At 42.9% G+C, this 15,332-nt stretch overlaps 1 protein-coding gene across 1 annotated transcript in view; it reads right to left on the bottom strand.

The window, feature by feature from the left end:
• NUP155 (nucleoporin 155) overlaps window positions 1-15,332 on the bottom strand; it is a 91,707-nt gene that overhangs the window by 40,226 nt on the left and 36,149 nt on the right. The window contains exons 7-14 of the mRNA XM_019517942.1: window positions 13,125-13,230; window positions 11,629-11,702; window positions 10,446-10,537; window positions 10,200-10,297; window positions 9,560-9,712; window positions 6,950-7,050; window positions 4,527-4,697; window positions 1,159-1,269 (exon numbers count right to left, since the gene is read on the bottom strand). Coding sequence (XP_019373487.1) covers window positions 1,159-1,269; window positions 4,527-4,697; window positions 6,950-7,050; window positions 9,560-9,712; window positions 10,200-10,297; window positions 10,446-10,537; window positions 11,629-11,702; window positions 13,125-13,230 — 906 coding nt within the window. The remainder of the gene's footprint in view (window positions 1-1,158; window positions 1,270-4,526; window positions 4,698-6,949; window positions 7,051-9,559; window positions 9,713-10,199; window positions 10,298-10,445; window positions 10,538-11,628; window positions 11,703-13,124; window positions 13,231-15,332) is intronic.

The raw sequence follows: 15,332 nt of genomic DNA, 5'->3' as shown, positions 1-15,332 counted from the left end.
GCAGGGAATAGCTCCCACAGCTCCCCACCACCGGGGCAGAGGCAGGCATAACTAGAAGAGCTGCAAGAGAAGCCCCCATGGCTGCCCTGCCTCCCTGGCACTTCAAAAAAAACCACAACTCCCCCCCCGCCCCCAACTGAAACAAAACAAAACCCAAAACCACAACCCCTGCACTCACCAGCTGCAGCAGCAGCAATTGGGGCCTCTGGGAGCTTGTGGCAGAGCCCTCCTCCCCGCCCCCTAGCAGTGTGAGGCAGTGGGGGGCAGCAGGATCATCCCCATTCTGCTTGGCACCTGCATGACAACTGCCTCATGGCATGGGTGCAGCACAGCTCAGCAGGAGCTGCATGCTGTCTGAGAGTTGGGGCAGCTCCATGCATCAGCTGGAGCCCAGCACCACTCAGCCCCAGCTCCCAGACAGTGTGTGGTGCCATTACATGGGGCAGCTGCCACGTGGGTGCCAGGTGGGGGCAATTCCTGCTGCCCCTCATTGCCCTGCACTGCGCAGAGGGGGCTCTGCTATGAGCACCCAGAGGCCCCAATCACCGCAGCTGGTGAGTGCAGGGCTTTTTCTTTTTTTTGATTCCCAGACTGCTGGGGCCAAGTGAGGGGGCCATAGGGGCAGGGCCAGGTGGGGGCGTGATCAGGGACTGGGGTATACACAGAGGGACCTCTGTCAGAAGACTCCAGAGCCCCCACAGCCCCTGCTGCAGCCAGTAAGCATGGGGCTCTCTTTTTTCATTTTTATTTCTTAAAGTGCCATGAGGCTGAGGCCAGGCAGGGCAGTCATGGGGGCTTCTCTTGTGGCTCCTCCCGCCTGGGGAAAGGCAGGCACAGCCGGAGAAGCTGCTTGGCTGTGCCTGCCTCTCTCTGGCCGATCTGAATCACCAAATCTGTAAATCACCACCGAATCTTACAAAGCTGATTTGACCAAATCAATTTAGGACAGTGATCTGAATTGAATCATTGTCCTCTGAATTGGCTGAATCCGAATCCAAATCAACTACTTCCCTATTCGCACAGGCCTAAAGTTAAATGACAATTAACATTCCTGTAGTCAAAAGAACAGCCACACTTACGCAATGGACAGACTCAGGTATGTGATTACACTTGCACTGAATACATGCTTGCTTTTCATGGTAAGATAAAGAGTCCTACCTGATGCAACTTGAAAAACCTTTCAATTTCTTCTCCATCACCACTGACATTGCTAACAAGGAGATGTCGTAGTTGATCTACAGGTCTGAGTTTGTGAAACATAAAGCTCCCCTAGAGAAAAATAAAACAATCCAAAGTTTGAAACAAAAATATATTCTACTTTTAAACTGACAGATATCCAATACACTCATCCTTAACACACCAGGGGCTTGCATTCATTACAGTGTTAGCATAAAGTACAACTTGAGTGTTGTTTATAACTGAAGTCCCATCCACCCACAAAAATCTGTTGCTCAAAAGCAGCAGGGTTATATTAACTTCACTGAGTTCTGGGTTGTGTGGCTAAACTGCTAGCAAAGCTAGCTTGGACATTCTTCTACACCCCACAGTTTTCAGTGAAAATATACTCTCTTTCCTCACTGCTTGTGCTCTTGGCTGCATGTGTCCCACTATTTCTGAACATCTCCACTCCGAGATACTCTAGGATTCTTTCTCAGTCAACTGTAGCAATTACAGGAGATATTTTCCTTCAGGGAAACGGTAAGAAAGGACAGGAAGAAAATATGTGCTCAAATAACCTTGCCTACAACTTCACTGCAAAGTGCATGGGTTCCAGACTGAACTAAAGCAACAGTAGGTGCTTTAAGCTTATATCTTCTCTCCCCCTGCCCGTGTAAGGCTGCATAGGTTCAAAGAACTAACAAGCACGGGAGGCCTTCTCAATCTCCCTGAGAAAGTAGGACAAATCGGCTAGTTACCTCAGGTGTCTGTACACGAATATGCGGAGCCTGGGTAACAGGGAGAACTGGAAGTTCTTGCAGACACAGAACTATGATATATTTGGAATAACTGAGAATTTGTGGAATAGTTCGCATGACTGGAGTACTGTCATGGATGGGTGTAAACTGATCAGTAGCAGAAGAACATACTCAGAGCTCCAGTATGAAACTGGAGATAAGACTTATTGAAAGTCTCTGGGTTAGGGTCAGAGGGAGAGCAACAAGGGTGATGTTGTGGTGGCAGTCTGCTATGGACCAGTGGACAAGGAGGAAGTGATAGATGAGGCTTTCTTCAAACAGCTAGCCGAAGTTTCCCCCATCACAGGCCCTGGTTCTCATGGGGGACAACTAGCTGCTAGCACGGGATGTGAAGGGTAACATGAAGGGTTTCTACAAGCACATCAGCAACAAGAGGAAGATAAGGAAAACTGTGGGTCCGTTACTGATGGACCAACCTAGTGATACAGAAAAGGCTGAAGTACTCAGTGCTTTTTTTTAACCTTAGTCTTCACAGGCTACTGCATCTCACAGCAGTTTGAGGAGGTGAACAGTAGAAGAACAGGTTAGGGACTACTTAGAAAAGCTGGATGGGTATAAGTCCATGGGGCTGAACACAATGGACCTAAGCTTGCTGAGGAAGTTAGCCAATGTGATTGCAGTGAAGGGCCATTATCTTTGAAAACTTGTGGCAATCGGGAGAGTTCCTGGATGACTGGAAAAGGGCAAGTACAGTTCCCATCTTTAAGAAAGGGAAGGAGGAAGATCTGGAGAACTACAGACCAGTCATCCTCACCTCAGTCCCTGGAAAAATCATGGAGCAGATCCTCAAAGAATCCATTTGTAAGCTCTTGGAGGAGAAGGTGATTAGGAACAGTCAGCATGGATTAACTAGGGACAAGTCATGCCTGATCAACCTGATTGCCTTCTATGATGAAATGACTGGCTTCATGGATACTGGGAGACCAGTGGATGTGTTATAGCTTGACTTTAGCAAGGCTTTTGATATAGTCTACCACAACATTCTCGCCAGCAAGCTAAGGAAGTATGGGTTGGATGAATGGACTCTAAGGTGGATAGAAAATTGGCTGAATGGTCAAGCTTGAATGGTAGTAATCAATGGCTCTATGTCTAGTTGGCAGCCGGTATCAAGTAGAGTGCCCTAGGGATCAGTCCTGGGGCCAGTTTTGTTCAATGTCTTCGTTAACAAATTTGGAAGATGGGATGAAATGCACCCTCAGCAAATTTGCAGATGACACCAAGCTGGGGGGAAAAGTAGATACACTGAATATGGCTAGGATTTAGAGAAACCTAGACAAATTGTAGGATTGAATCAAACATTTCATAAAATTCAGTAAGGACAAGTGCAAAGTCCTGCACTTCAGATGGAAGAATCCCACGCATCAGTACAGGCTGGGGACTGACTGGCTGGGCAGCAGTTCTGCAGAAAAGGACCTGGGAGTTACAGTGGACAATAACCTGAATACAAGCCAACAGCGTGTTCACGTTGCCATGAAGGCTAATGGCCTACTGGACTGCATTAGTAGGAGCACTGCCAGCAGAGCAAGGGAAGTGATTCTCCCTCTCTATTCGGCACTGGTGAGGCCACATTTGGAGTACCGTGTTCAGTTTTGGGCCTTGCACTACAGAAAGGACGTGAGCCAATTGGAGATAGTTCATTGGAGGGTAACAATAATGGCAAGAGGGCTGGGGCATGCAACTTCTGATGAGAGGCTGAGGGAACTGGGCTTATTTAGTCTAGAGAAGAAAAGACTGAGGGGGGATTTAATAGCAGCCTTCAACTACCGAAAGGGGGGTTCCGAAGAGGATGGAGCTAGACTGTTCTCAGTGGTGGCAGATGACAGTACAAGGAGCAATGGTCTCAAGTTGCAGCAAGGGATGTTAAGATTAGATATTAAAAACACTTTCTCTCTAGAGGGTAGAGGGCACTGGAACAGGTTATCCAGAAAGGCTGTGGAATCTGCATCCATAGAGGTTTTTAAGACCAGATAGACAAAGCCTTAGCTGGGATGATATAGTTGGATGGTCCTGCTTTGAGCAGGCAGTTGGACTAGATGACCTGCTGAGGTCCCTTCCAACCCTAGTATTCTATGGGCTGGAGGGTTCTGCAAAAGCTGTCATGTAGAAATGCATATCACAGGACAGCTACAAGCTAAAGTCTTGGTTAGCAGAAATTTCACCTGCTAATCAGAATGCCCTGTGCAGCTCAAGCTTTGTTTTTAGTGCAGCTACACTTACTTAGACTAGGTGCTGCAAGCCCTGAGTTATAATAGCCCAGTCCTTAAAATTCTGCAGCAATTCTATAGCATGTGCAAAGCATGTATCTGTACATTCTCTATGTAAGTGTTGTGTTGTGATGGGATCAGCTTCTCAAGACAATCTGGCCCTAGAACACTGAGTCTGTTAATGGAATTGGCAAATGGCTCCTAACATTGTTCCCTTCACCCCACCTTCATTATTTGTCACAATCCTACACAATTACTCACATGACTAACCATTAGTAGGACTGGGCTGCTCATTAAACTTTACATTTATGTTTCTTTTCTAATTTCCAAACACTGTAATACACACCTGGGCTGACAGCAGGACAAATTTCTTTGGTGGCAGCATATGCTGTTGTACAACAACAGGTGAATCAGTTATGGGGATAATGTCTTTATTTAGTGGTGTTATAATCTTTTGAACCTTAAACTCATCGATGGAAGAAAGAGCCCACGAATGCCCATCAACACGCGTGGTCATCTGAATGAGAGATGAACTTGGTCAGAAGTCTGATACAGAATGCATTTTGTAAATCTATGGTAATATCTTACAAATCATTTAAAACCACATGGGACAGAAATTGAACAACTAGAATTCTCTAAAATAAACAGCTGCCTAAAATTAACGTAAAAGCAAATTGCTCTAGGGCAGGGAATGTCTGGTCAGTATTTATAGATACAAATTGATTAGGGTCTTCCAGCCTGCAAGGAGCTACTTGGGGCAATAAGCATATGTGTGTCTGCGCATATGGCCGGTATGCAGCCAAACAGGGTTGTGGGAGCAGGTCCAGGGCTTGCTTGGGGACTGTCCAGGTGTGTGTATTGGAGGGGGGACAAGGGGTGGGGGTGCCTGCTGGCACTGGGGATACCGGGGCTGCATCAGGGAGGGGGTGCAGGCGGAAGGTGCCTGTCCCTCCAATGGGGAAAGGGGGTAGTAGGGAGCTGCATGGCTGGGCCAGCGGCACTGGGGCTGGTGCCCGTACTCACAGGGGAGAAGCGCCGGGGCGAGGCTTGGGGGGAGGGTGGGGACACGACCAGGATGCCTGGCACAGAGCAGGAGCCCCAGCCCAGGGCAGGGACGTGCCACAGGCCTCCCCTCCTCTCTCCAGCCTGTGCTGGGGCTGGACTCGCTTCGCTGCTGCTCGCATGAGCCAGAGCCACCGCAGCCACCATGCTCCAGCTAAAGCTGGACAGCAGTTGGGGCCCCCTCCAGCTGGGCTAGAGGGGGCAGGGGCACCAGAATGGCCCAGAGTGGCAGGGGAACGGGGCTTGGGAATGAGGGGCATCGTCAAGGCCAGGGGCTGTGGGTCAGGACTGACCACTTATGATGTTCCTGGTACAAAAAAGGTTGAGAATCACTGTTCTAAAACACCAAACCACAGAGCACCTCCACAGAAGCTATGTAATCATGAATTTCACACACTGCAGAGAAGAAACAGACACAAGGAAAGTGACAAGAAGAATCCTGCTTTCCCCACTTATAGAGATGTGCCTCAGAGATTCCTTGAAGCACAGCTTTAAGTGGGGAAAACCATGTTTTCTCACTTACAAAGACACACTATGGGTAATCACTAAAGCACGCCCCTGCAGGATTGCGCCCCTGCCCAATAAAGGCCAATGGGTGATGTATGTTTTGCCCAATGAAATGGCTCTGCTTTGGGAGGACACATCCAGCCACAGTTGATTTGCTTCATTTGGAAACATCTGTTTATACCCAATGTTTCAAGAATGAAAAATAAGGGGAGAACTGCAGTTCAGGTACAAGTTTGCATGACATACCAGTCCCCTGCACCAAACTGGCCAAAAAGTTGTTGTAAGCAGAGGGTAACAAGGACCTGATGCTTCTACTGTAAAAAGATCTTTCGGAGAAAAGGAAGAGGGGCAAGATATCTTTACAACACTTGTAAAACCAACTTAAAAAAAAAAAAATCAGCCCCAACCTGATTTTACATAAGACTTTAAAGTTAACCACTTCCTTGTTTTCTTTTTGGTTTTATCTTGCTCGCCTTGTCCCCGATTTTGTTTTTTCAATATTACCTTTGGATATTACCAGTTTTACTTGTCCGCTTCAACAATAATCAAGAAAACTTCCCAATGCTGAGCCCTCTATGTAGAACAGCCTAACTGAACTGATCCTATAAAGCAGCTCCCTCCTTTAAATCCATCCTAAAGACCCACTTTTTCTGGCACACAAATAAGGAATCGGCCAAATAAGAGGAGTATGAGCAGACACTTCAGACAGCTGATGTGTGTTTGCAAGGTATGGTTTATCCTTGTTTTGACTAAACCCTCTGTCCCACCCTTCCAGTTGCTCCTCGTAGATTAAAAACACTTTGTAACAGGAACTGTGGCTTCCTGCATTTGTGAAGTATGCCCAGCACATTGCAGCCACCACTGGAATATGAACCAGAGAACACTTTCAAAGATTTCTAATGGTCAAGGTGATTCAAACAACCCTTATTTGCATCTAGCTGAGTTCCAACTTGGCAGATATCACACTAAAGCAGCAGGTCCAACTGCCAGAAATACCTACCAAAATTACATTTGTTAATATACTGTTTGGTAGCTTAATAAATATTTATTCAATAAACAATCACAGGAATTTTGCTTAAGCTATGCTCTTCCATAAATTAACTTAAAAATGATCTTGGAACCTAAATATTTAATTAATAATTTAAACTGTATTCCATCAAAAAAAAAAAATCACATAATTTAAAATACAGTGCTTCCTACCTGCGTTTCCATCATAGCCTTTTGAAAAGGGAAAGAATCATGATTGATGCACCACAAGATATCATTATCCTCATTTTCAGAAGCTGCCATCAGTAAGACACCTGACAAAATGGTACAATGTAAGTTTCTGCTTGCAGTAGGGTCTTTATATCAAATAAACTATTGCTAAAAATATTTTTATGTCCAAAATAAGTCTCTTGTACAGCTCCCTTTATTAATCTTACAATGTGAATAACATTGTAAGAAGAAACAACCTATTAAGTTTATAAACTTAAATATCTTAGGGCCATCATTTTGACTTATATTTGATGTCACTGTTCTTTTGATTGAGCAGCTTGTTATATCCTTTTTGTACTATATTTTGACATGCGCTATAGATATATGCACTATAGTTATAAAGCCAATGTGATGAATATTGAAAGCTGTTCCTTAAAACAGATTCATCATTCTACCACAAGGGTAATGTCAAGAATGTGGACTGATGCATTCAGAGGGTGATAACAAAGGTAATTTTAGTTATCGAGGAGGAGATAGTTGATAAAACAATATATGTATTGCTCTGATGTGCTTGCAAGATGGGTGCAGTTCCACAACACCAAGGCCCTTCCACATCAGGAATCAAGCCACAGCTTATTTACATGTACAGGCAGTCCTTGACTTACAACCTTTTGAGTTATAATGCTTCACACTTACAAGGTTTATAAATTGACACCATTTCAACTTTCTGATGTCAGTTTTGACTTTACAACACTTGATCTGACACCACGCCACACCAGCGAACAAGTTAGCTGTGTTGCCCATCTCCCTGGAGAACATGTGTCCAAACTTCCTTGGACACTTTTTTTAAGAAAGCAGACAAGACTCCAGAAAAACCTGCAGCCAAGACTCCTGAGAAGACTCCAGCCAACAACCCTTCAAAAAAATCGAGCAAAGTCACCTCAAAGAAGTCCTTCCAAATCAATATGATTGCTATTTACAATATAAATACATTAATGCAGCTATATTATTCATCTATAATTGATTAAGCACAAAATTCTGGGTTATTTTTGGTGAAAACAGGGTATCGGACCTTGGTTCAGGAACCAATCCCCCATTTATAACGTTGTTTTCTATGGGAAAATTGATTCCGAGTTACAACTTTTCGACTTAAGACACGGTTTTCAGGACGCAATTGTGTTGCAAGTTCAAGGACTGCCTGTATAATTTTCAGACAATATCCACAGGTCCATCCATACGTACTTGCATTTATATTTTTAATGATAGGTTAACAATAACTGTTTGTTATCCGGGCTCAAAAACGATACAATCTTGCACTGGATCAATTTTGTCTTCACTCTTCACTTCCCCTAAAAAGAAGACCTACATGTATAAGTCAGGGTGGATTTACACATTACAGACTAACCAGAGTAAATGTAACATTATGATATATACACATACGTAGATATTTATCTACTTTGGTTAGTCAATAAGGTGTAAATCTACCCTGACTTCTACTTGACTTCAGACTAACATGACTAACTACATTTCACTACCATGTACGTTGATGTGGCCCTAAAGCTATAAACTATGGAGTAAAGCCTTAAACTGAAAAAAAGTTAACTAAAGTATCAAGAAAAAAGAAAATGAGACTAAATTTTCACTGAAATCATTTTGGGGACCACCTGTGATATAGATATTTACACAGTCCAGTGGGTGGCAAATTGGCTAAGCGGTTGCATCCACAGAGTGGTAGTAGATGGGTCAGTATCGACCTGGAAGGATGTGGGTAGTGCGGTCCTGCAGGGTAGTGCGGTCCTGCAGGGTTCGGTCCTTGGACCTGTACTGTTCAATATCTTCATCAGTGACTTGGATGTGAGTGTGAAGTGTACTCTGTCCAGGTTTGTGGACAATACTAAATTGTGGGGTGAAGTGTACACTCCGGACAGTAGAGAATGACTGCAGGCAGACCTGGACAGGTTAGAAAAGTGGGCAGTACACAAAAGGATGCAGTACAACAAGGACAAATGCAGAGTGCTGCACCTAGGACGCAAAAATGTCCAGCACACTTACTGGCTGGGAAATGACCCTCTCAGCAGCACAGAAGCAGAAAGGGATCTCGGAGTCATAGTGGACTCCAAGATGAACGAGTCATCAGTGTGACGAAATCATCAGCAAAGCTAACACTTCCCCTCTATGTGGCATTGGTCAGACCGCAGTTGGGTACTGCCTCCCGTTTTGGGTGCCGTAGTTCAAAAAGGATCTTGATAGACTTGAGAGGGTCCAGAGAAGGACCACTTGCATGGTAAGAGCCTTCTGACCCTAGCACCTATGAGTCTACTGCTCTGTGAAACAGATAGGATTGCTACTGATAGCCGCATGGAAAGTCTAATCTAGGATACCTCTGCTATCTGTTGGGATACCTCTTCTACCTGTTGATATCCTCAGATCTGCTGAAAAGTGAAATCTGTTTTTGTTGTTGTATATTTGTGTGGGCAGAAGGGACATTTCACTTATAGGCCTTAACATTTCCATCCTCTCAAGCTGTCTGCTGTAAGCAGCAGTTACAGTAGCTTTACTAGTTATAAAGGCCTTCAAGAATGGATCTCATTTAAACTGTACTCCATTGCTTACCCTTGCTGTAAAGAGCTCTATGCACTTTGGATGGCTTCTCTACATTTGAAGAAGCTGAAAATCCTGGAGGCAAGCGAACGTGAATCAATGTTAACATGGAGGGCCTTGCTGCCGGATGCTTAAATGGGGATGTACTAAAATACAGTCGTACACCTGTGCAAGACAGAAAAAGAATCCGAATGGATTGGTGTGAATGATTGTAGTGTGAATGATTATAGGTTAGTCAATTAAGCCTCGGGAGACTTAATTCTGAGACTTGCAAGAAATTCTGTGCAACCCCTATGACATTATTTCATTAAATGAACTGACTTTCCAGGCCAAATGATGCTAATTGTTGTCTGTCATTAACTCCCTGTAACTTCTGGCACCTCACTGCTGGCCTTACCTGTAAAATAGAGGTAATATTTATGTGATGACGACAATCTTTATAAGGTGCGTGAGTGCTCTAAATAAGTAAAATGATAGAAAAACGTAAGATCATGTTAAGACTGTTGTTATTTAAATACTCTCACTCATTTTTGTTGAGCTAGATAGCCTTGCAAAATATTCATTTGTCAGTTTTCTTAGCATAGGAGGTAATATTATCAATAGAGAGATTATTAATACTTAATAATTAATATTAACAGTAATAATTTCTTACCTGCACGTGTGACTGCCAACAGCTGACAATCTATGGATTCCGAATTTTCAATCACTGCTATTTGAACAATAGGCTTGAAAACAGAACGATCTATAGTCCTTAAAAAAAAAGGAGTTTCTTGTAGCTGATACCATGCAATAAATAATTCAAACAAGTAAACAAACAGCACTATTAAAATGTTCCATAAAATGCATAGAAAACCCATGACCTCCCAGGAACCATTCCATATCACAGTCTTCATATTACCTGGCTATATTTCCAGCAGCAGAAACAACAGCATTTTGAGAAACAGAAGCAACTCGTGCCATTCCTTGACCATCTTGGCCCAAATCATAAACCTGTAATTTCAAAAAACTGTTTAGAGGTTTCATAATTTAATCAATTCACATAACTTTGCCTCACCACACAGTAGACTTCTTTCAGTTCTCTGAAAGCTTCAGGTTCCCATACATCAGCAGCTCTAGATAAGAGCCTTCCTCTGTCCTCAACAGAAAGGACAGAATATACACACTGGATTTACTCTGTTCCAAAATGAGGTTTTCTTTCACTCAACATGGAGCCTTGTCTTAGAATCAAGTATGGGACTGCTACAGCCAAGAGCCACGCAGAATGGCAATGTCCCCAGCTGATCCAGGTGCAGGGGGAAGCCCAGAGCTGCTCCTGACCTGCTCTCCTTTCAGCCCTGCTCCCTTTCCATCCCCTCCACCTTCCCTGGCTAGCTAGAAGCAGATGCTGGAAGGGGGAAACTGTGTGCTGCAATAACTGCTGCTGCCCCCAACAGACACAGGCACAGGGGAGCTGCAGAGCCATTCCTGACCTGCTCCTGCTCCACACTGCAGGGGGCAGCTATATGGGAAGCCTGACTTGGCTGGGGAAAGTGGCTGCACACAGCCTCCTCCTTCCAGTCCCTGCTCCTGGCCAGCAGAGAAGATAGGGCAGGGAAGAGGATGCAGGCAGAGAGTAGGTGGTGGAAGGAGGAACCCTGCACCCTCCTACTGCTGTCTCCAGTTGAGTCAAGATCCCCACACAGCTGCTCCCTGTGATAACAGGGGAGGAGCAGATCTGCGGCTGCCCCCACACTCAGATCAGCCAAGGACAGTGGCAAAGGGAGGCAGGTGGGGAGCAAGTAGAGGAGGGAGCAAACAGTGGGGTCAGGCTGTTTACTCCCCCCACTGCTTTCCCCACCACTTGTACCCCAGCTGCTGCTTTCCCCACAGCAGTAGCGGAAGGGCAGTGGCAACACACATTTAAGACAATCCTCCAATAATTAGATTATTTACATTGAAAATTACAAACAAATATAACACATTGGGCGTGTTGGCTTGAATTAGAAGTTTTCTTGGCTTCGGGTAAGTATCATATTTTTCACATAGGGACAATAAAAATTACATTGCCAATAAGAGATTCTGAAGAGGACAAGCCCTCCTACCTGTATTACTCCTTTTTCTGAGCGGGTGTATAAGATGTTTCGAGAGTTGTCAATAGCAATTTGAACTACGGGATCTGCAAAAGGAAGAACGTGGAAATTATGACTAGACTTCCTGTAAACTACTTCAGACAGACCCTTTACTGCACTAAAGATTTACATGGACAGATCTGCATTTTGACTGAATTACTCTTCAGAGCGTAGAGATGGTTAGCTGTGTTAGCCTGAGGTCAAGCAGATGTTAGGATCAGGTGGCACCTTAGAGATTCAGTGGCTGAGGCAGATTTAAGCTTTTGTAGGCACCAGCATACTTTGTCAGATGATCCTATGAGAGCTGGTCAACTCATTTACAGTGGGTCCCTGCTCAGCAACATAAAAAAGACCTTACTACAACAAAATAAACTGAAAATTACCATTGTTCAATGCATCTCAAAACAAGCATTTTAAATATTTGTATAATAATCTCAAGTTAAAATTTGCTATACAAAGAAATGGAACTAAAAGGGTGAAGGGGGGAGGTGTGGAAATCAGCCCAGCATATAACTTTCTAATGATGTACTATAAATCAGACACATCAATCACAGAAGCCAAACTTTTTCATATTTGACACCAAAATCTGTATTTAGGCATCCAAACAAACAACCTGATTTTCAGAATTGCTTAACAGTTGCAACTTCCATTAAATTTAAGTAAATGCACCCACGTACTAAAATATTGGTCTGTTATTACTGTATTTACATGATCTAAAATTACTCTGAATTTCAAGTGCCATAGAAAATGTATAAATTTGTTATAATTTCCAATTTATAGAATCTAATTATTGGAGGATCATCTTTAATTCATTCTCCTGACTGCTGAGAGGAGGCAGGCAATGCAAGGAGTAGGTTGGGTGGTCAAGCAACTTGCCCCCTGCTTGGGCCTGTCCGCCACAGAAGTCTTGGGCCCCTCTTCCCTTTCTACTCCCCCTCCCCAGCCTTGGTTCTCCTCCCTCTTCCCACCCACCAGTCTCTGCTCTCTACTTTGCCCTGTTATCTACCCTTGCTCTGCTCCCACAGGCACCATCCATCCTGCAGCCTGGGGCACAGAGCAATGCCCCAGACTGCAACATGGACAGAGCCTGCTGTGCAGAGTAAGGGAAAGGGGGTGGGTAGGAAGGAAAGGGGACAGGCAGGGAAGCAGAGGCTGCATGGGCTGGAGGGAACATGATGGTGTGGGGACAAGGCTGTAGAGGGTAGATGGTGGCATGCAGAGGCAGCAGTGGAGGGGGGGACAGGCAGGAGCTGAGGCTATGAACCCCAGCCCCAGGTAGGGGCTGAATCCTGGGCCACAGCAGCTGTCTGTTCACCCCGTCTCCTTCCATCACTGTACTTGATTCTAAGATGAAGTACTTCCCCCCACCATGTTAAATGGAGAAACCTCCACCTTGTCTTAGAATCATGTAAATACAGTATTTTAAACATCTGCATCAATTTCCAAGCTGTTCATATTTTATCACCTACCATCTTCTGAGAACGTGAACTGCAGCAACGAAGGAATAAGAAAAGAGAGGGAGCTCTTCGAATGATTGATCTTCCTACACCGTTGACTAAACCAGCCAGCCTCAGCCTACAATTACAAACAAATAAAGTGTTAAAGAACTAAAAGAACCAATGCTAAACAAAGAAGGCTGTTTAGTCAGACAACAGAAAAAAGTCATCTACTAAAGGCTAGCAGGGTACAGGGAAAAATATCTTTTATATTAAATGGTATTGATGATGTATATGAGCATAAGAACACCAGAATGTTATCACTGAAGTGGCAAAGGAAAAAAACCACAAAACAGAAAAATCTTCAAAATGAGGATGATGGAACAAATTTAAAAAAATGATCTAAAAGATTAATGAAAATATCCGACTCTGACACCTTTGATTCTCTGGTACACACATCATTTAACCATGACTAAGAAAGAAGTGGAACCTACAAATTCTTAAAACCAAGTTGGGTACCATGGGCCTCCTTGCAGATTTAAGTGGGCCTCCTCAGATTTGAAAAAAAAAAGGAGAGAAAGGATGCTTCAAGACTGTTAAGGATACTCTCTTAAACCCGAAACAAGATGCTTTGCTTGTATAAACCATCACAGATTCACTGACTTCAAAATATTCCTGTGGAAGAGCTGGCCCAAACTGTCTCTTCACTTCTACTGAACTGTTCAGAGTAGGTTGAAATATACATGGAGCATGAGGATTTTGATCAAAATTTGGTACAAACAACATCAAATAGAGGCACTACACTTGCAAAACAATCAATACAGGTACTAGAAGGACCAGAAGACTAAATGGTGAGGAAGCAATGATTGTAATCTTGATAGAAAGTAAGCTTGATCTAATAAACAAAGAACTAGAACCATCCAAGGACAAAGCTGAAAAATGATTCAGCGAAGATAAGAAATCTTCTCATACAATGCTTCATTGCATCTTATTTACAAAAATGCAAGCTTTTATTTCAGACAAGGCGAGACTTTTTTTACATTTCTATGCTTTAGAAGTCATCAGATGCTGGGTTTCATTTATAAAACTTTATGGCTTCTTTTACCATTTTTTCGGTCTGGATAAATCAGATCAAGTCTGTTTTAAATATATGATGACAATCCATTTGCACGGAATGGCACAACTATCAAGTTAAGATTTTTAAAAATATATGTTTTAGTGTTAGAAGTTCACACCTTTAGAAAAGAAATATTAAGCACATTTACTATGCCCCACGTGACCTATTCTGGTTTTGTGGTGTACCCTTAGGTGAAAAGCATTTGTTTTATTCACTTGTGATTGATGAATATTTTCAGAAAAAGAATGCTGAAAACATTAAGCAAAAATAAAAGGGACAACAATTTAGACACTGACAATTTGGGATCATAAACCAGATGCTTTGTAAAAACTTAACTGCAATCCCCAGTTCAAGGAAAAATTTACAGCCCTTAAATAGTTGCCATTAAAAGTACACAAAGCAAATTTCAGAACAATTCTGGTTCTTTATAAATAAAGCGTTTTAGATACAGATTTATAAATAAAGCTTTTGCAAAGTTACTAACAGAAATATTTAGTGGGCTACTGTCAATAGTTTCTATATATTTCCCTGAAGGTTTTTCAATTCACATATTACTATGCTATTTGAATGCCAGTGTATAAGAAATAGTAAAACTGGTAAGGAACATTTCTGAAACTAACCTTTTATTATTGAAATGAAAACATAAAAGAAAAAAAAAAGGGGTGAAAATTATATATTAAAAAATATTTCCATTAGTTTCAAAGGGCTATTGCTTAGAAATTGTGTTTAAAATATCGACTGCTAAGGAATCTTTATAGCTATATCATGGTCTTCTGGAAAAGATGCAATTTTGATGACTAAAATTCATTGTTCAGATTACTCGTTTCTCATTCTGTAATGACTATTCTGGTAACAGAAACATCCACAGAGAAACACTTATTAAAAAAGCTCATATTGTGAGATATCTGTTTAGTATTATATTAATTAGTATTAGTTTTTTGTTTTTTTTTTTTAACATGGTGGGAAACCGTGCCAAAGGCCTTCTTAAAATCTAGGAAGACAGCATCCACCCCGACACCCTTGTTCAGGGATTTTGTGACCTGATCATAAATATAAGTCATTGTTGACTCCAGCATGAACGTGAGTCGCCAATGTGAGGAAGCGGTCAGTAAGGTTAGCCGCAC

Source organism: Gavialis gangeticus, unplaced genomic scaffold, assembly GCF_001723915.1.
Source record: "Gavialis gangeticus isolate Ggan-Ray unplaced genomic scaffold, GavGan_comp1, whole genome shotgun sequence".
NCBI classification, from domain to species: Eukaryota; Metazoa; Chordata; order Crocodylia; family Gavialidae; genus Gavialis; species Gavialis gangeticus.
Note: the sequence above shows the minus strand (reverse complement) of the source record. Positions and strands in the feature narration are given on the sequence as shown.